The 21294-nt window shown below is 46.4% G+C and overlaps 5 protein-coding genes across 5 annotated transcripts; 1 reads left to right on the top strand and 4 right to left on the bottom strand.

Moving 5' to 3' along the window:
* Positions 1–439: 439 nt before the first annotated feature.
* On the bottom strand, positions 440–1475 carry LACBIDRAFT_251364 (uncharacterized protein; the record flags this gene model as incomplete). Its single annotated transcript, XM_001883206.1, has 4 exons — positions 440–928; positions 981–1117; positions 1170–1342; positions 1393–1475. The coding sequence occupies 4 exons, from the start codon at positions 1473–1475 to the stop codon at positions 440–442; spliced, it is 882 nt and encodes a 293-aa protein (XP_001883241.1).
* A 454-nt stretch (positions 1476–1929) lies between these two features.
* Positions 1930–4274, bottom strand: LACBIDRAFT_302134 (uncharacterized protein; the record flags this gene model as incomplete). The annotated part of the gene is made up of 8 exons (XM_001883205.1): positions 1930–2157; positions 2215–2442; positions 2494–2568; positions 2620–2790; positions 2843–2902; positions 2955–3420; positions 3485–4165; positions 4213–4274. 8 exons carry the CDS (start codon positions 4272–4274, stop codon positions 1930–1932), a joined length of 1971 nt encoding a protein of 656 aa, XP_001883240.1.
* A 1644-nt stretch (positions 4275–5918) lies between these two features.
* Positions 5919–6661, top strand: LACBIDRAFT_329119 (uncharacterized protein; the record flags this gene model as incomplete). Its single annotated transcript, XM_001883302.1, has 3 exons — positions 5919–5944; positions 6006–6174; positions 6230–6661. The coding sequence occupies 3 exons, from the start codon at positions 5919–5921 to the stop codon at positions 6659–6661; spliced, it is 627 nt and encodes a 208-aa protein (XP_001883337.1).
* Positions 6662–7789: 1128 nt separating this feature from the next.
* Positions 7790–8930, bottom strand: LACBIDRAFT_329118 (uncharacterized protein; the record flags this gene model as incomplete). Its single annotated transcript, XM_001883204.1, has 5 exons — positions 7790–7861; positions 7925–8018; positions 8066–8099; positions 8442–8520; positions 8865–8930. 5 exons carry the CDS (start codon positions 8928–8930, stop codon positions 7790–7792), a joined length of 345 nt encoding a protein of 114 aa, XP_001883239.1.
* Positions 8931–18065: 9135 nt separating this feature from the next.
* Positions 18066–19006, bottom strand: LACBIDRAFT_329116 (uncharacterized protein; the record flags this gene model as incomplete). Its single annotated transcript, XM_001883203.1, has 3 exons — positions 18066–18719; positions 18740–18932; positions 18978–19006. The coding sequence occupies 3 exons, from the start codon at positions 19004–19006 to the stop codon at positions 18066–18068; spliced, it is 876 nt and encodes a 291-aa protein (XP_001883238.1).
* Positions 19007–21294: the final 2288 nt, after the last annotated feature.

Below are 21294 nucleotides of genomic sequence, written 5' to 3'. Positions count from 1 at the left end.
TTTTCACAGCTGCCGTGATGTCGAAGCTGTCCATTCGCACGTCAGCCCTGCAAATTAGTGTTCACGAGAATCCACACCAATAAATTGTTTATTCTTCAAGCTTCAAGGGCGACATGTTCAAACTTCAGACCCTATATACAAGTTTTACCGCTGATACTGGCTTCATCCACTCCTTAGCTCCCTCAGATGTCGCTTCCACAGGCCGATCGACAACTTTGTACGCGCCGATAAGCACAAACGCGTCGGATACGATCTCTGCCAAACTGCCGGGCATCAAGCGAACAGGATTTGGCGAGATTGGGAAAAGACTGCGATCCTTCGCAGAACCAGCAGATAAAAACTTGTAAAACGCCACACTGAAGGCTCGCCAGGACGGTGACGCTGGTAAGGTTGCGTCTGTTATTGATAAATGAGAAATGCGAACCCAAAAACTCGGAATTCAATACGAACCGTTGTAAATGAGCTCATGTCCAAGTCCCTGCCACACAGCGCCATAAAGCGGCGTTACTCCCTCGCGAATGCCCCCCTTGTCCCAATCTTTACTCCGAATGACGGCGATCTTCCCACCACTCTCAACAAAAGTTTGAGATATTGACGCGGTGCTCTCGTTCTCTGAGATACAATCTACAGCGTAAGAGATACCGCCGGAGGCTTTTCGCACGTCTTCGACCCATGTAGGTGAGCGGTAATCGAAGACGGCCTCGGCTCCCAGTGCGAGGAGTTTAGCGTGGTGCTTACGGCTGGCGGTAGCGAAGATACGATATGGTTTTCCCGATGTGGTCCTGAGAAGGCTGGCGAGCTCAATGGTGTATAGACCAAGAGAGGTTGCCGCTGAGTAGACGAGGATGTTCGGTGCATCCGTTGCGGGAGATGTGAAGGTGTATGGATTAGGGAAGGGTGCTGGAATTTCGAGGCGGATGAACAAGGCCTTTGAGGTTCATTGTTAGCTATGTGAAACCGGCCCATAACATCGTGCATACCTGAGCAGCGGTAAGAGCACAAAGAGGAACTGTTGCAGCCTCATCAAAAGTGACCCCAGCAGGCACATGAATAGCCAGATCCTGCTCTAAGATGGCGTATTCTGCGAATCCTCCGGGACGGGGGGTCACAGAAGTTGCTGGCGAAAAAGGTCAGCTTGAAGAGGAACTGTCCAATTTGATTTAGCGTACCTCCTTGCAGGAGACCTGCAACGGGATCTCCTACCTGCCACCCCTTCACGCCCGCACCAATCTTATCGACGACTCCTGAGATGTCACTCCCAACAACACGTCCTAATTCACCAAGGGGGTACTGCGTATACAGAGCGTCCACCATATTCAAGGCGACAGAGTGCACCTTGACTCTGAGATTGGAGTTCAGGGCATTATTGAAATCTTGGATCAAATCACTCACCGAATCTCATTATGTCCGGGCTCGGGAACAGCGATATCTGCGACAACGGCAGTCTTGTTTGGTGCGGTGACGAGAGCTTGCATTGTGCGGGCCATTTTTCAAAATGTTCAGGATTTGCCATCGAGTCTTGCCCTTATAGACAAACACATGACGGGCTTAGAAAGACTCAGACCGGGGGGATGAGTAAGGGCGTAAAAAGTGGTAAGCTTCAAGTAAGCTCAAGGTCGAGCGGGTGGAAACAAATTCTGTGTGTCAGCTGTGCAATATATTTCCGGTCCGAGCACTTGCCGATTTTTTTCTGCAGTCAATAGTACAAAATTTATTTGCTGGCTTTACAATGATGTACAACGATGGAAAAACGGAGGAGAACTCAAAGCGAAAGGAATGGAGAAAAAAATGAAAGTAGAAGAAGACTTGGGAATACGAGACAAATAAGTTAAGTAAAAATACAGCGCTCAAAGCATCGAGGCAGGGGGGGAGTTCAAGTGAACTCAGCTCAATGTAGAGCAGGAACGATGGCTTGACCTGGTTAGCAGATCATCGCTCTGGATCCATTTCTTCCAATAGCGTGAGCATCTCACGCATGCTAGGGCGGAGGTAATCAATGGAGTCCCAACAACGATCCAGAGTATCCCAAAAGACATCCACCCTCTTGACTTGGACCAGGCAACAAGCCGCCCTGGCAGGTTTGACTCCTCGAATGATATCCACAGTTACAGCATGGTCGTTTGTTCTGTGAGGATAGGGAAGCTGTCCAGTTGCCACCTGCATGGCACACATGAGTCACATATGCAATCGGTTTAAGTAGCAGGCAAGACATACCTCAAGGCACACCGAAGCGAATGCGTACACATCACTAAACGTAGTGATGGGAGGAACTTGCCCATCGTCTTCCACTAGTGCCATAATAAGCTCTGGCGCCATCCACCTGGTTGACCCGGCAAAGAAAGAGGTGCCCTTGGTGAGGGTCTCGGACATTTCCTCGATGACCTTGGAGAGCCCAAAGTCGGTGATGATGGCATACCCATGCTCATCGATGAGAATGTTTCCCTGAGTTGGGGGTCAGCGGGGAGCGGGAGAGGACGAAGGGAGGGGCCTGACTCCTTTCAAGTCCCCATGGACGATGGTAGGCCTGAATGTATGGAGATAGGCAATGGCAGAGGCTACCTGGGCGAGCTACAACAAGAGTTAGATGATGAAACTCGGTGGATGATTTGAAAAGCGTACAAGTCTTAATCGATTCACGCTCGGGAAATGCTCCAGATAGTTGCAAAGCGTCCCATGTTCGCACCAAGGCGATACCATGCCAATGCTCTGTGAAAAATGCACTATCCCAAAAAGCTGCGACACATTGCGATGACATAGACGATGCCAAGCAATGACCTCTGATTGAAGTCGCTAACAAACCATCATGTCAGCTCAAAACATGAGCGAGAGAAGTATTCCATACCTTGATAAGCTTTTCTCGAACATTTTGTACCATAACTTGACGCAGGACTTTGATGGCAACCTGAATAATATCGTGAGCTGACCTTGCAACACAACACCACAAGAAAACTTACCGGCCGTGGGCGTCTCTCAATTGGATCGTTCCAAATACCTTTCCAAACGTCAGAGAACGTTCCATGAGCGACAGCTGCCTCTCCCTTCACGACGTCATCGGTCAGATCAGTCAAGATCACAGACCCTTTCACGACCAAAGTCTTGGTGACTGTCTCTTGCAAAAACTTTTGTCGACATCGTTGCTTCAATCGGCTATAGTCCTGATGCTCTTGGATCCACCGGAACTCGTCATACGATGATATGGAAAGTGCAACGGTCCGAAGGGAAGAAAAATAGAGGAAGTGTGGGTAAGTTTGGAGGATCATGGCATTTCGGAGATGGACATCTGACGCAGATTCCAAGCCAACGTCTAACCAGATCGTTGAGTGGCGATATGTGGAGGTTGATGAACAGCGTTCATTTGCCGTGCCGAGAATGTAAAGAGCAAGAGTCGGAAAGACGGGGAAAAAGAGATCACAACATTCCCTGATGAATGCAACGACAACGTCAAATCGTCATCTGCACTTTGAGAGAAAGATGGTTAACTCACGGATCCTCGTCGAACCCCTCATCCAAACTACCGAAACAGCAATCTGCAAGAATGAACTCCTGGTCCTCGCAAGCAATGCCAACGCAGACCTCTGCTTCGCATAAGCGCCAGCAATAGAGGTTCATTACGTCTTGAAAGGTATCCACAGACCACCCTATAGGCAATCGTTGGTCTGAACGCGACCGTATCACCCCATCCACCCAAGAATGCTCCAAAAAGTCAATGAATCCACGCAAAATGAATCGCTTGCGGAGCTGGGCGATGAGCGGTCTATAAGCATTGAAGATTTGTCCGTCTTTGGGCTCCTCGTAACTTGATTTCTCAAGGGTGACAACCATCTGGCGGTACGCTGCGCTGTTGCGGAAACGAAGAAAAACAAAGTATTTGCGCAAGGTTTCGACATCCCGTCGATTGAAAGATATGGATCTCTTGGTGTTTTCCTCACTCCACACAGTTCGGTCCAGAAGATCGGTCACCACCGACCGAGCATCAGACTCAAGCTTCGTGAAGCATTGCTCGGCTTCTTTGAAGATTTTCTGAGTCTCGACATCAAGAAAGCCGGAGTTGAAGTCTTGAAATATGGTCCTATCGCTATTTGGTATCTTGTATGCTTCATTTAATTCGTTATCATAAACATCGTATATGTGCACGCGTTGTTTGTTCGAAGGTTTACCAGTTCCGCTGTAGAGATTTGAGACAGGTATGATTGAAGGTTGTCGTCGACGTACACATGCGACAACCAGAACTCCCAAAGAAAATGAGGGAAGTAAGGTGAGGTGGAGTCCGACATGCTGTTAAGCGCGCGTCAGTGAGCTAACCTAAGCCTTTGAAAACGCAAGGACATACCAAATGTCAGTCGACTCCTAGCTGCGTTGATGTGGACAAGAAGGAGAGCAGACTCTCCGAAGCATACCACGCGGCGGGGACCTGGAATATAAGGCTGTGTCGTGGAAACAACTGGCGGGTTAAACGAGCTTAACGTGCGTCTAGATGGCCATCATCAAAGCGATCGCGAAGTCGAGTCCGAGTCCCTCTATTTAAATAAACAAAGGTGGGAGTCAAGGCAATCTCGGAGATACTGGTTATGTGTGGTCAACCGCCCGTGCCTGAAATGCGTCATCGGTCCACCTAGGCACATGAACACTGCTATCGATTCCGGAGCGAAGAAGAAGAAAAATCATAACAGACCGCGGATAGCACAGGCACACGCCTGACATACGTCATATGCTTTGATATTGTAGTTCAAGAGGCGTCAAGCAGTAGCGCTGGTGAAGTACGGGGAAGAAAATCAGGCCGCACGGAGCCTGAAGCTTGAAGCTTGAAGGCGCATCTTCAGCATTAGTAGCCGCAGCCAAAGTTGGGTCGGAGGAGATGCCATGGGCTTGGCTCGCCACGTACTGTACTATGACGGTGGAAGGTGAAGAAGTATGAAAAACATGCTTCTCGTTGGCCGTGTTGCGGGTGAAGGATGGCGGCTGCTCTGGATAAAGCCGCATGTCTGTGAGGTGAAACCGCACGATATTGCAACCAGAATTGGAGGACCAACTGAACAGCCATGGAGTGGCACGTTGCAGGGCTTCAGGGAACTAAGATTAGAAGAAACTGGCGGCAGAGATGGCAAACGCACCTCAGACTCCAGAGTTATGAAACTGACAGCTTCAAGCTGACTCGAAGAGGCAAGGAGCGTTGAATAATCGTACTGCGAGGTATTGCAGGTGCAGAGCCAATGACAGGGATAGCCGGCGTCTGGCCGGCGTCGACGTCAAGGCATGATGGTGGGCAAGAACAAATATGACCATCTCACGACGCTCGCCTCTCTTCCTCGGCTTGCCTCCCTTTGGGACTTTTGCTCATTACGATCTGGTTCTCTAGGACGTCCGCCTCTTTCTGCTCTACGCGATTGTCTGGTGCTTCATCTCATTTCGGGGTCTACGGTGACTCAATACCAATATACGATCCACAAGTGTATTTTTTGCCCTCTATCAATAGTGTATCTCTTATTGATCTTTTCGTTAGTCCTCAGGTCTTGGCGTTGTGTCTAAGTGATCATGGGCAAGTTGCCTGGTTGCACCCCATCACTTTCTCGCGCCAATGATATATCACTGTCGACCTCCCTTCCCCTCAAAAGAGATAAAAGTGATATTTATACTTAGGGCTGACTACGGGAGACTAGCCCCAATGCGGTGTGCAAGAATGACTTCTATCACCCGTTCACGACCTTCCTGTCTACGCGCAATCTTCGGATATGTATTCCATAAGGCTTCAACCTCGTTGGGCCCAGCCGCTCACGTCTGCCGCACTTCCTTCTCGTGAAAACCGATGAATTGACATAAGAACGGTAAAGAGTTCTTTGCTATATCGTCATTCGTTCTCCCGGTCATTATTATGACACGTAGTTTCAGGTCCATGCATACCGTGCACTGTGTTTTTACTCATGATTGGACGGGAAGTTTGTATATCGTGAGTACTTATGCTGCTGGCAACCATTTGATGACCTACATTTTTGACGGTCTCTTTACAGAAATCGCAATCCGTACGATCTGGGAATGCAAAGGACGAAGGTGGGCGTTACGAGGAAACATCCGAGCGTAACTGCAACGAACTTTATCCAGTTAGCCTCAAACGCCATTGAACCAACATCAAGGTGTAGCAAGTGCAGCGGATGCTCATGGACGAGCTCGTACTATCGAGTAAGCACTACACCTTTAACTATTTCAATATGTTGCTAACATATTGCTTAACCAGTTACCAAATTTCAGCGTAAAGATCTTACGGCGCAAGCCCGTTGGCTCTTTGTTTAGTCCTGAGTTCTCACTGAAGCGCTCTCCTGGATTTTTCATTACCGAAACCGCCATCCAGCTCCGACAGATCCATGACGAACCGGGCGAGGGTCACGAGTTGAAGCGACGCAAGTTGGTCGGCTGTCGACTTCGCCGCCGTTGTTGCATCTTCAAGGCTTCTCTCATGGAATCGGCGGATGAAAGGAGGTTAATAACTGAGAATGTCAAAGGAAAAGCCGGTTACGACTCAACGATTGGACCACCCGAAGGATTTCGTTGGTGGCAAGGATATCATGAGGTCGGGTTATCCCCCGATCTCATACTCGTGCCTAACGCCGGAGGGCTGATCTATCGTTATAGGCTTCTTCGTGCCCAGCGAGGACGCTCATCAGCATGAATATGTCACCCAGAGTGACAAGCGCCTAGAGACCATGGGGTCAGCGGGCCAAGCCAAGTCGACGTCCGTGAATCTGATCACCCACTCGCGGTAGCTCACGGTACTAGCTACAAGCTCAAGGGTTGTCTTCTTCACCAAGGACGTCAGACTTTAAGAAATCCATATTAACGACTCGCGCGTATGACGAACTTCGTAAGTGCTGCCATCCCGCATAGTCTCCATCGCGCTCTCTTTCTGCTTACTTACACAAATCAATTTTGAAAATAGGTCTTGGTACACTCATAATCTCGTCGCGAACAAGTCCGACTTTGAGGAACTAGAATACATCTCTGGGCCTACATAGATCGGCGCGTTTGGAGAATCCTGACGCATAGTTGTTACATAGGCTCCCTTTCCTCTCGGACTGAAAGGGCGACGATACATGCCCTTTCATTCGACTCTTCCTACGAGCTTGGATCCTCGTGCAAGTCGACATGACCACCCCAACTGAGAGGGATTCAGGTTGTCGTTTAGGACTACCTTGGAGGTGATGCGTTGGCTGAGGATCCTGAGGTGCATAGGGCAAGGACAGTGCGCCGTTCGTATGAGCGAGTTATAACCCCTCTCAAGAGTGGATTTACCAATCTACTTCCGCTCACCTTCCTTCCTATGAGCCGCTTCTTAAGAATTTGATCCTCGCAACCTTCTCTCTGTGCAGCGAGATCTCCTAGACACCTACCTCTACCCCACCCTGTTCTCTATGACGCGGACGTAGGTCGTATATACTTACGCCGCTTCCAATCTCTTTTGGTCAAGTGCGCTGTACGGCCGTAATCCCCGTTCTTCACCTACCTGCCGCTGTATCCCGCATTCCCGACTCTTGGCATTGTCGACGCCAGAATTGTACGTTTGCGTCCTTTGGCGTGAAATGCCTCAGGCAAAGGAGGACTGTATGTACTGCCCGTAAATGGCTGTGAAAGTAGGAAGTAAGTAGTAGCAGGTTTAACGAGTGCTTGTTCATGTTCTGCAATTATGATTGACATTGTACCAGTTCTTGGTATAATTTGGGTACATATCAGTCCGTCAAGCTACGGAGTCACCTGGAAGAGTGTTGTGATTATACGTTATCGCTCCGTTGCAAGTAGCAGTTCAAATGACCTGGCTTTGCCGACAGGCCGCGTGCATATTGAGGCCGTTCCAATTCTTCGACTCAAACCCGATCTGCTGAACGAGAAGAAGGCAGGTGTCAATAACTATAGTCAATCACGTCTAATACAAACTTACAAGAGCCCAATCAGCGATGGGTACATTTGTATTTGCGATGTTGCGGCAGTCAATGGCGACGACGAGCTGTGGATGGATACGCACGACGGAGAATCTACACGGTGAACGCTGCATCCAGAGACAATGATTTGCTGGTCTTACGGGCAGACATTGCGGCTGTTGGGTGGTATTCCATCTATGTAACGACACATAGAGCATCGGGAATGGGGTAACTAGTTCTGGGCAACGAGTAGAGGGCCGCAACCGATCAGATGATCAATGTACGTGTGAGGTCCCTTCGTGAGTCGGTGCACGACGGTATGCAAGTGGCCGGATCGTGCGGGCCATGGTGGACCTAGGAAAGGAGGTACGATCATCGAAGTGGGGCTTGCATTGGTTTTATGGAACAGGACCTGTGTAACGGATGGGGGCAGTCAGCGAGGCAGGAAATCGAATGTATGCGAGGTGACAAGGAATTCAGAGGTGGAGGAAGGGCGAAGGGTATAAAAGATTAAGAAATGCAAAAACGATAACTTACCGAAGGAGAGATGGCCGTTATCCCTACTCTCCAGATCTCCGACTGAAGCGTGGCTTATGATCGGGAGGACGGCGGTAACCTACCATGGTCTGTAGAGCTTTTCGAGTGCGTATTAGGTTCGTCGAGCTGGGCATCGTTAAAAACGCCCGGCACGTCTGCAATGGAACGTTTGAAATCTGTTCTTTGCGGTCTTGTATGCTTTCGAAGCGTGGCGCTCGTAAACGAGGTTAAGGGGACCAGAGCTGCCACAGAGTCATCAGTATATTAGACTAACGGCTACATGCGGAATAACGAGGGGGAGGTGAAGTTTGCAGCACAGAACGGGCAAACCAGGTAAGGTGGAAAGGGGACGAGACTTAATGGAGGAACTCACTCAAGAGTCGATGGAATCAAACATCTTTGCGATGAAGTCCATGAACTAACTCTCCGCGCTCTACAGCTCCCCGCTCTCTCTATATCGATACACGTTGACGAAAGCGGCCATCGCATTTCGTTTTGATTGCAGCGGGAGTCAATTAATGATCTCCAGGCGATGTCGGCAGTGGCTGAACGACCCAGAGAGGAAAATTGGACGAGTCGTCATGAAAGTCCGTGTTCAACGAGAGGTTCGCGGCGGAGTTGAAGCCATGGGTGGATCCCATCGAAGCTGGCCGAACAAAGACAACATTGACTTGGCAGTAACAATTTTAAAAGTAGGGGGGCCCTTAGGTGGGTCACAAGGTATCGAAAGAGAAAGGCGTAGGTGTGTTTAGCGAAAGTTTTGGTTTCGCACAGCCACGATCAAAACAAGTGCGCATCCTCCTTTCCTCTGAGTTCCGTCGCTCTGGAGAGGTGTTCATTGTTTTGCTTCTCGGTCACCGTTATCGGCCGTCCTTTGTGCGTCTGCTTGCTGACTTGACGCCGAAACACTTCTCGGAACGCTGTGCGAGGGAGTCGGAGAGACCTTAATCAGGAACGTCAGCTGACTCTGAGAAATGGTCCGTTACCCATTCTGACGTTTGGCGCCGCACACTCTCTTCTGAACCACCATGTCTGAACCTAATATCCCCCACGAAAATCTTCTGAAATGCAAGTTCGAGGAATTGCCCAAGCAAGTCACGAGCACCGACCACCCTCGTAATAAACGCTATGGTGGTTTGAGGTTAGAGTTCTAGACCTTGTCCTACCAGCTAAATGTCAACCTCAATCCGCGGATGGCAGTAGCCTCTTGATAACTCCATCTTCCACCATCGGTGAGGAGGACATAGCCATGCCAGCCACCAGTGAGCTACATCTTAATCTTCCTGCCCCAGGGTCAACCTTGATTCCTCATCAAACCAAATTTGCAGGTGATTCGGTTGAAGTCTCTGGGGAAGGAGAGGTCGAGCACTCACAGCAGGTTTTACCCATCTCCACTGGTCTGTGTTATCCCAAACCTCTGTCATTTCCTGAATTCTCATCTGCCTACCTCTCTGTTGATTGCTTCTGTTCTGAATGTAGGCCTGGTGTCAGTGGGTACAGAACTGACTGTTGCATGTGAGATACCCCTCATTCTGTTTGTTGTAATGTTGACGTTGACTGTCATGAATTTTAATCTCACAGTTGGTCAGGTTGAAGGTCCTGTGCAAGGAGCTGTTGATATTTCTTCTTCTACCTTGACTGGTTCATGCTTGTGCTGAATCTTTATATTCTATTTCTGATAAATCTGTATAGATCCTCCATCCAACTTGCCCATCTCTCCACCTGATTCTTCTGCAGAAGTGACCACTGCCAGTTAGTATTCTTATAAATATAGCTCAGGTTTGCTCAAATCTAATAGACCATGCAGATTTTTCAGCAAATGAAGCTAAAATAATAAACTACATTTCAGCTCAAAATGTGAACACAGGCCCTAACCATGGTTTGTTGCATTTGGGTCATCACATTTTATTGCTTTCACTTATATTTCTATAGGTAACATCCTTCAAGGTAAGGAGTAAGAAAAGCATTATATTCATTATAATTATATATATGGTTGGTAGGTGTGGACCTAAATATTCAAATCACACTTGAGATGATTAGGGATGAACAACTGGGTATTGTTGCAGGTTCTTATTTTGAATGTATAATTGACTTCATTTTTTTTGTTACAGTGAAGGAGATTTATAAGTGGCTTTCTCCTCCTAAAGAGTCTCTTAACTACAATGCTGCATATGCAATTCTGGAGAGTCGATCAGACACCTGTCAATGGTTTCTCAAAGGAAATACATTTTCTGGGTGGCTCAAACAGCCTGGCTTTCTCTGGATCAAAGGAAAATGTAAGTCATCTCTCAAAATTTATAAATTTATATGTGATTGACAGTATATCCAGCTGGCTCTGGGAAAACCATTTTAAGGTTGAGAATTCCAGCATTCTTATAAAACTGAATTGATTTTTATTTTCTTAGCTCAGCAATAATTCACAATGTTCTTAAAAGATTCAATTCTGCTACTGCATATTTTTTTTTTGATGGAAGAGACTCGCAGAAGGATTTCCAGCTGCATGATAAACTAATGCGATCACTCATCTGGCAATTCAGTCTCAAATGTAAGAATAGAGTACCTAAAGTCTTGGTGGATCTTTATGCTCTCTGTGGCAATGGCCATCAGGAGCCAACTCTGGATGATCTGCAGAATACTCTTGAAAGAATTCTTGGTGGCTTTAGTTCAACATTCATCATTCTGGATGCTCTTGATGAATGCACTGAAAGAGAAAAGCTTCTGAACTGGATTCAGACTGCTAGCCTGGAGAAAGATATGAATCTAGGGCCCCACTTAATAGTTACTAGTCGCCCAGAGCAGGAGATTGAGGACAAGTTGAAGTCTTATCGTTCTCTTGACTTGGTTGAGGAATCTGAGAATCATGATCTTGTGGCCTATCTTGACTATCAGCTTCAGAATGACTCTAACTTACGAAAATGGAAGTCTGAGATGCAAGACCATATAAAGTCAACATTAATGGAACAAGCAGATGGAATGTATGTTTATCATTAGCATTTGAATCACAGGATAATTACTAATTTCAATTTTAGGTTTCGCTGGGTTGCATTACAGTTAAATGAGTTCAAAAAGTGCCGGACTAAGGCTGATTTAAAAAAGCAGCTAGCTAATCTTCCTCAGGGTTTGGATAAAACCTATGATCGAATCTTGCTGGGAATCAATAAAGAAGATCATGGTTATGCAAAAACATTTTTACAGTGGCTATCTTTTGCTGTTCGCCCACTGACACTGGAAGAGCTGGCTGCAACTGCTGCTGTTGATCTTTGTGCTGATAATGGGCCAGAGTATAACTCTGATAATGAACTTCAAGATATTGAAGATGTCTTGAAAATATGTTCTAGTTTAATTGTGCAGTCAAATGGTATGGTTTAGAATAATACCAGATTGAAACCAGTACTAACTACTGAATAGGTGTCATCAAGCTTTCCCACTTCTCTGTCAAAGAATATCTGATAGCCCAGTACACTCAAAATCATCAAGTAACACATATCAGAGACTTGAGCTTCAATGATGAGCTATCACATTCTGTCATATCCCAAATCTGTCTGGCATACCTTTTGCAATTCAATACATCTGAAGAACTTGATATAAATGTAGAAGTGTCCTCCCCCCTTGCGAACTATGCTGCAAATTACTGGATTTTACATACACATTCCAGTGGAAAAAATGGATGTCAGTCATCTGTAGGATTTGCATTGATGATGAAGCTCTTGACAGATGAAAATGCTGCTTTTCTCAACTGGGTTCGACTTTGCAATATAGACCAATATCATCATAGCAAGCTAGAAACAGAGAGCAACACCATTGCTAAACCACTATATTATGCATCACTGGCTGGACTAACTGAAGCATCACATAATTTGCTAGAAATAGGAGCAGATGTGAATGCACAGGGTGGAAAATATGGAAATGCACTCCAGGTTGCATTATACAGAGGCCATCAGGCCTTTGCAAAGTTGCTGATAGAGAGGGGGGCAGATGTAAATGCAAAGGGAGGAGTGTATGGAAATGCACTCCAGGCAGCATCAAATAAAGGCCATGAGGCCATTGCAAAGCTGTTGATAGAGAAGGGGGCAGATGTAAATGCAAAGGGTGGAGAATTTGGAAATGCACTCTACGCAGCATCATTTGGAGGCCATGAGGCCATTGCAAAGCTGCTGATAGAGAAGGGGGCAAATGTAAATGCAGAGAGAGGAAAGTCATGAAAATGCACTCCATGCAGCATCAACTAAAGGCCATAAGGCCATTGCAAAGCTGCTGATAGAGAAGGGGGCAAATGTAAATGCAGAGAGAGGAAAGTATGGAAATGCACTCTATGCAGCATCAACTAAAGGCCATAAGGCCATTGCAAAGCTGCTGATAGAGAAGGGGGCAAATGTAAATGCAGAGAGAGGAAAGTATGCAAATGCACTCCTGGCAGCATCATATAAAGGCCATGAGGCCATTGCAAAGCTGTTGATAGAGAAGGGGGCAGATGTAAATTCACAGGGAGGAGAGTATGGAAATGCACTCCTGGCAGCATTACATAAAGGCCATGAGGCCATTGCAAAGCTGTTGATAGAGAAGGGGGCAGATGTAAATGCACAGGTAGGAGAATATGGAAATGCACTCCAGGCAGCATCATATAAAGGCCATGAGGCCATTGCAAAGCTGTTGATAGAGAAGGGGGCAGATGTAAATGCACAGGGTGGAGAATTTGGAAATGCACTCCTGGCAGCATTACATAGAGGCCATGAGGCCATTGCAAAGCTGCTGATAGAGAAGGGGGCAGATGTAAATGCACAGGGAGGATGGTCTTGGAAATGCACTCCAGGCAGCATCAACTAAAGGCAATGAGGCCATCGCAAAGCTGTTGATAGATAACGGGGCAGATGTAAATGCACAGGGTGGAGAATTTGGAAATGCACTCCAGGCAGCATCATTTACAGGCAATGAGACTATTGCAAAGCTGTTGATAGAGAAGGGGGCAAATGTAAATGCACTGGGAGGAGAGTATTCAAATGCACTCCAGGCAGCATCATTTAAAGGCTATGACACCATTGCAAAGTTGCTAATAGAGAAGGGTGCAGATGTAAATGCGCAGGGCGGAAAATATGGAAATGCACTCCGGGCAGCATCAAAGAGAGGCCATGAGGCTCTTGCAAAGCTTTTAATAGAGAAGGGGGCAAAGTAATGGCCATCACAGATGCATCCAATCAGGTAATTATGTCAGTAATGATTCATCAGAAAATCTATCAGATGATGAACAAGATATCTAGGATGCAGGAACCTCTCTACAAACGTCAAGGTAGAGGTACTTATTCTTGGTATGTTCAGTATAAAGAAACATTGAGATGAAGTTTTGTTACTTGAGTAGCAAAGTATGACATTTTGACATCTGGTATTGAAATGTAGGTGGAGAACAATGTACTGTTTGAAAGTAGTTTTATGTGACTTTCTTGCCATTCTTGTTATAAGAAGCTTTCATATTTGGACCACATGCACTAGACACTGAAATTAGATTTTCTTATTTGACAGTATACAACTGAACCCTGAAAATAGTATATAACATTAGCAATGGTGAAGTATTTTTCCTTATTATTAGCATATTTGGTTTGTAAATCTTATTTTTGTTGACAACTTTTGACTCACCACTCAATGATACTTACACCCATAACCTTGGTTTTTTTTCCATGAAAAGTCATTCAAATATTCTGAAGTTATAGAGGGGCATTTATCTTAAATTTTCATGTATTTTTGTTCTGAATGGTTGTGCTCAAGCTAATTTCCCAATTTCAGTGTATCATTAGCTGGTGAATGCACACCCACACCTCAAGAATGAGAAGAAAAAAACCATCAAATTGTAGTGTACTTAATAGTAGTTTGTCAATGTATGTGGTATCATGGAAGAGGGGATCCTGCATAGTGGCACAACAAATAAATAAATGGTAGATTCAGAGGGGCAATGAAGGAACATGGGGTGGTTTGTTGAGAGTTAAGCAAGGGATGGAGGGGGAAACTGAGAAGCTGGACAGAGGGAGGGGAGGGTGAATTTATAGCTGGAGGTGGATAACTTGTGAAATGGGTGGGGAATAATGTCTAAATCACCCACTCTAAACCCTACTATCCCATCCATGTCCATGGAAAGGAATAGGGGCATTGAAAGCTGGGTGCAGCTTGCAGACACAGCTTGCAGCACACATATCCATCAGCTTATATACCGTAGATTTGAGTGTCTGCTTAGGACCTATTCAGAAACACGTAGTCCGGAATTCTCCAGTTTTCTGCCACATTGTACAACATATTGCCAAAACACTTTGGGCATCATTTGGCATTGTTGGCCCCAAAATGGCGGGGTGTTTTACCTCAATTATAAAGTTTTGACCACTAAATAAAGTTGAGGAAATATTATATTTGAATTTTGGCTAGGAGTTTTTGAAAGATGCACCAAATTAGAGCCATAAATAAAAGATTGAATTGAGCTCATCATTCGAAACAGTGAGCAGTTTTAAGCAGACACTCAAATCTAGTTTATATAAGCTAGTTCTTATGCATGCTGCAAGCTGCGCCAAGCTTAGAATGCCCCTACACAGCTGAGCTGCTCAATTGAAAAAAACTAAATCGTGTTATTGACATGTTGTGTTCAAGCTCAATTTGAAAATTCCTGAAATTCTAATTCCCAAGCCTTGGTTCATCACACCAAGCTTTAAGTCTCATGTAAGTTGAGTTTGAATGGTGCTCAAACATTCTCAGTGCAGGAATCCATATGGCTTGCTAAATTACAGCTGTGCCACCTTTACTTTCCACTTGGTAATTAGAGTAAACTGGTTGATATTGGAAAGAATGTAGTGTGGTATACATTAATCAACAGTAGGAGGTGACATAAGTAGACAAAAGGCCACTTTGCTCCCGATAGAATTGAACAAGCAAGTGAGGGGTTCCCTTGTGGGAGGCAGGTGATGGACCAGTTGCTCACCAATTGGTGATTTACAGAAAACCTGAGAAAGAGGTCAGAAACAGTTTTGGTGAAGCAGTGGAAGATGCAGGGCCTACTGAGTGAGTGGCCTTTGCTGCTGAACATCGAAGGCAAACAGTAGCCTACAAAGAGTGGTCAGAAGCAATTTGAGGCAATGCGGCGAAGGCTGAAGACGTACCCAATACCCAGAACATGGGTCAATACACCACAACATACAGAGGCTGCTCTGTGCCACTCAGTGTGGTTTTACAACAAACATAGTAAATTGATTGCATATGACAATCACAGAGGTGTTCATGGACAAGCCATGCCATAGTGGTGGTGGATTAAAGAAAAGCAAGTAAGGGGTAGGCCTGCAGCACAAATTCTGAGAGGCCACCATCTGTGTGTAAGGCCATGGATCCAGTCAGACTCAGGACTCAATGTCAGGGAGGGTTGAAGAGGGCGCGACGGTTGTGGTTGATATGCATATTGGTCAAGAAAATTGAGTGTTGGAAATAAATAACTGTAAATACAGTAAAATCGAATATTTTGCCATGAAACATCACCAAAACACTTTCTATGTCATTTACTTTGTTGGCAAGAGTGCAGAACACTGCTGAGAAGACTGTGACATGTGGGAGTGAGGAAAGTGCAATTGGAGATGCTGACAAGATGCATGAACACCTAAACAACACACACACACACTAACAGCTTAAACACTTATCACCACAGGTATGTGCTTGGTGCTTCAAGTTCGGGTTCATATGGTAAACAGAATTACCACACTTGTTTTGTTTGAACTCAAAGTAGAAGTTTGAGAAACTGCTCTGTATATTTTATAACACTTGTCTAAGTCTAGTAGACTTTTGGTACAAATGATATTGTTTTTATGTGCAGACACAAGTATAGAATTCGAAACTTAATAGTCTTTGAAGGGAAACAGCTTTTATTGGGACTATCTCAGTGTTCTGGGATTGCATTCTGACTTTATACACAAAGAAATGACAAGGAAACTGTGCTTTGTAACTCTCTTGAGCTTTTATTATGCCTCTGATTTGATCCCAAACTAGTCTTAAAGCCATAGCAAATGCTCTGCCCCATAAACCAAGGTCATTTCATTCTCCTAGCCTGCTACCACCTTTGTCCCTGTCAAATACTGCATTCTGACCTCAGCAAATGGACCCATTCATTCACCTAGATGAGGTTGGGCCCACAGGCATGGTTGAAGTGGCATTGAAACCCAGAGATTATGGAGGACTTTACACTCCCCAACATATTCCGGTTGGACTCCAGATGGACTCCAGCAGACTCCAGATGGATTTCTGCTGTTCATCCACTATTTTTTCTATTTTTTTCTTTGGTGGCAACCCAGCTAAATGTTAGTCTAGAATCCACGTGGACTCCAGGTCCACCATCTGGACTGCATGGACTACACCTCATAACACAGTCAACCAGCCAGACTCCATATGGAGTCCAGCAAGAGTTTACAATTTCTGTTTATTTATTATTATTGTTATTATTATTAGACAAGGAAAAAAGAATGCCATGACCAGGAATTGAACACTCAATCACTTGGGCAACTCTTACCACCACAATAAACCACTACACCATGAAGGCTTTATTAGCCACACAATTTTCACACATCATATACCCTTGCTCCCAGCATGTTCCGCATGGTGAACACACATCTTTATTGTTTGCTGATTATTTGTGCATCTTGTTCCTCAACCACCACCATCCCTCACGACGACCTCAGCACATCACCCATGGCCAACACCACCCTTGACAACCACCCACGACCAATGCCACACGCACCAACAACAACAATAACAATGTGGCGATGCCATGCCACCAGCACCAGTGAGCACAGGACAACGTAGATGATGTGGCCATGCCACATTGTCTAGATGGTGACAATGGCCTGCGCTGTCACCGTCCAGTCACAGGTAAGCCCACACCCTCGTTTTATCACCCCCCATCCCTCTTTCAACCAGCAGGACAATGATGTGGCACGTCATCTAGAGGGTGATGATGCATGCCAGCCGCCCATGCACAATGTACACAACCATGAGCACAACATGTCTGCAACAACCACATCCACCACCCACATATGAAAATGAGTGCCCACAGGGAGGTCTTATCAGTGCCCCCTCTATTCCTGCAGGATTCTGGTCATTCTGGTGGAATGAAATTTAGCAGTAAGCCCTGCTAAATTTGTCATTCCTGTGTTTTCTCATTCCAGTGGAATCTGATTATTCTGGAATTTACATCAGAATGGTCTTCCCCAGAATGGGCAGGAATAGGGTTTCCCCGGAATGGGCAGGAACAGTACTTTACCCTCCCCGGGTTATTCCATATGGAATGGATGGAATGGGGGGGTGGACTGCACAAATTCCAGATGGATTCCATGGAAGGGGGGGATGGATTCCATGGAAGGGGGGATGGATTCCATGGAAGGGGGGATGGATTCCATGAGTTTTCCACATGGATTCCATACTTTATTCCATATGTCCTATACCATTTTTAGGGTGGAATCCATATGGACTCCATATGGAATCCACATGGAATGACTTTATGGAATAATTCATAAGTCCACATTATGGAATCATGGTTTCTTTACTTCATGGTCATAGCTGAGCAGGAAAAATTGAAATGTATTGAATAGACTACACAATTTATTTTTACTACTTTCAATATTTAAGGGAGGAGGAAGACAGGGGAAGTGATGGAGGGGGGAGGGTGTAGGGAGTGATGGAGGGGAGAGGGAGTGATGAAGGGAGGGGTGGGAATGGATGGAAGGGGAGTAATAGGAGGGGGAGTGATGAAGGGGGGGGAGAAATGGGAGGGAGAGCAACAGAGGGAGGGGTAGCAACAGAGAGAGGGGGAGCAACAGATGGAGGGGAGTGATAGAGGGAGTGGTGTGTGGAATAATGGTGGAATAATGAAGGGGGTGGTGGTGTGGAGTGATGGAGGGAGGGGGAGCTCACCTGGGCTCGTCGTTGCCCATTTCCGTTCACGCGAGCGGAATCCTCCGTGTGTGGGCGCGCGTCTTCATCCGTGGGCGCTCTGGGTCGTCGGTCGTGCGTGGTGTGCTGTATTGGCGTCCGTGGGGCTGGGCTGCCATTTCGTTCGTCTTCGCGTTGTTGTTTGCGCATTGCGCTCGTGGGCGTTCTTTGTCGTGCGTAGGCGTTCGTTGTCATGCATGGGCATTCGTGGGCGTTCGTTGTCATGTCGTGGGCATTCGTTGTTGTGGGTGGGCGTTCGTGGGCGGTGGGGCCGTGTGGGGCGGTGGGCGTCATTCGTGGGTGGGCGGATTTGGTCGTTGTCGTGTCGTGGGCGCTTGTCTTCGTGGGCGGTCATTCACCTTCGTGGGTGGTCGTCTTCCTGGGTGGTCGTTGATGTTGGTGGGTGCTCGACTTCGTCGGTGGGCGGTCGTGGTTGCGTCGTGACGTGGCACCGTCCTCGTCCCCGGTGGTGTCGTTCTGTTGTGGTCGTGCCCTGTTGTTGTCATGTCGTGTCGTCGAATTGTTGCCATGTCGCAGACAGCGACGTGGCCCCTGGATGTGGTGTGAGACGGAAAGAAAGGGGGTGGGTGCACTCACCTGATCAGCTTGGACAGTGACGACAGCATGCGTCGTCACCATCTGGACGACGTGGCACACCTGCCACGTCGTCTTCACCTCCTGGGCGCTTGTCAATGGTTGTGGGTGGTCGGTGGCGACGTTGTGTGTCCTCGTGTGTCGTCAGCATCGTCGCGTGTCGTCGTTGTCGATGTCGCGGGTGCCCGTGGTTTGTGGCGGTGGTGAGGGATGGTGGATGGTGGTGGTGGGGAAGGAAGGAACGACGTGGGTGACGTTCCAGCCACAGCTGTCACACATATGACGCCACGTGTGCTGGTGTGGTATATAGTTACCTTTATCTTACTGTATAATAAGGCCTGCATGGCTCAGTTGGCTTTAGCACTACTGTTGTCCATGATGTCGAGGGTTCAATTCTCTTGAGTGCAAAACTTATTTTTATTCTAATGGTATACTGGCCTTCCATGGTCTTCCATGGAATCCATATGGACTGCTCCATGGACTCCAGTGTGGGTATGCCTGCATTCCATATGGAATCCAATGGAATCCATATGGAGTGGTGTTGGAGTCCATATGGAATTAATCATTCCATGACCATTCCATCATCATTCCATATGGAATCCATGATGTCTATGGAATAAGAAACTGGCTGGGTCCTCAGCCAACATTGATTCCATGGATTCCATATGGAATTCTTCATGGATTCCATGGATTCCATATGGAATAACCCAGGGAAGGTAAAGACCTCCTAGGTGTCACTCTCCTCAGTTTTATTGTCGAACACTGGCTCTACCTGTGCGCGCTAGACACTGCCACTACCCTTGTACCCTTGCATCCCATAGAATCTACTGATTCATCCCTTCACGCTCCCCTTACCTGCTAGCGAAACAATGCTAGTCTCCCCTCTACCATCAATTGTTCCTACCCTTGCAACTATAGGATTACCACATAATGTCCCACTGCCTTTCAGCATGAACATAGAGTATGTGGTATCCCTCAGGCTAAAACATGAAATCCGGCCCATATATGGCAAACACTATGATGTTACAGCCCGAGTGCCCAGTATCTCTGTGTAATCCAGCCATCAGTGCCTTGGTGATGGAGTTGGTAGCTTCTACCTTGCTTGCTCTAGTTAAAATTCACAATGCTATCCATCATGTTCCATGAGCCAAGCGTAAATGTGACTGTGAACCTGTTTGCCACTTCCTCGGTTTCAAGGACTTCTTGTAGAACTGAACCTTCACCTAAATTGCCTCCTTCCCTGGTCTACCCTTCCCTGTCTCCTCTTCCATCACGAAGGCCAACCAAACTACCTAACCCTAACAAACGGGTCAGAAATTGTTGAGCAGTTAAAAATTGTTGAGCGGTTAGAAATGGACCCTGTGCGGTCTATTAATGCGAAGACCATGGATGTCCCTCAACTCGCAGGTATTAATGGAGCAACAACTATGGAGAGTCCTCAAGTGACCAGAACAATCCTGTCGGATGGTAGCTTAACGCTGACCAAAAACAATTGGGATGCAGCAGGAAAGAGGATAGAAAATTATAACTTATGAGAAGGCATAAGAGGAGGATGAAATCTATAGAAAACTCAAGACTATGAACAAAACTATACGAGACTGGAAGAATGGGTGTCCCAACTGTCTAGACGATGCTCCAATCTCACAGGGGGGCTTTGTAATGGCATGATAGTATATACTTCTTGCCTGATCTAGAACCATCATATTTACATGTATTTGTCCCCACTCTGTATAGTGTCGTGTTCATAACAAATATACTCACTTTGCAACCACATCATATATTACATGTGGACAGAGTCACACCCTTTCTATATGGCTAGGCAGCCATATGCCTCCCCTCCAGGATACCAGAGTCCTGCGCCAGGTGACCATGCCCCAGTTACTGGGTCACAGGATAAACTACATGTGGTATTGCCTTGCAGCACCATGTCACGAACTCTTTCACGCATACCACAAATATTCTCCGCCACCATCTCACACTCACGCCTTTGTCAAGAAGTCCTGATCAGCCCTACAGTTTCACACTTAAGCTTGGTCAAAATTGTGGTTAAAAAGTAAGATGTCCTACTTGTATTTCACTCTACCTAAATACAAGTGGAAAACTAATGAGAAGTATCCAGATCATTCTGACTCTTACTACAAAGTTCCTTCTTGCAGCTTACAAACATTACCTTGTTCAGGAATGTTTGGTCAGACTTGTAAACCAAACAAGTGTACAACACATAACTACAAGATGTGTTTGAACATGTTCGTCAATGCTTCAAGTACATAAACCATGGAATACAACTATTTAAACTGATAGTAACACTGAATACAACTAG

Source organism: Laccaria bicolor, genomic scaffold, assembly GCF_000143565.1.
Source record: "Laccaria bicolor S238N-H82 LACBIscaffold_20 genomic scaffold, whole genome shotgun sequence".
Taxonomy (NCBI): Eukaryota; Fungi; Basidiomycota; class Agaricomycetes; order Agaricales; family Hydnangiaceae; genus Laccaria; species Laccaria bicolor.
This window is presented reverse-complemented; position numbering and strand designations above follow the sequence as displayed.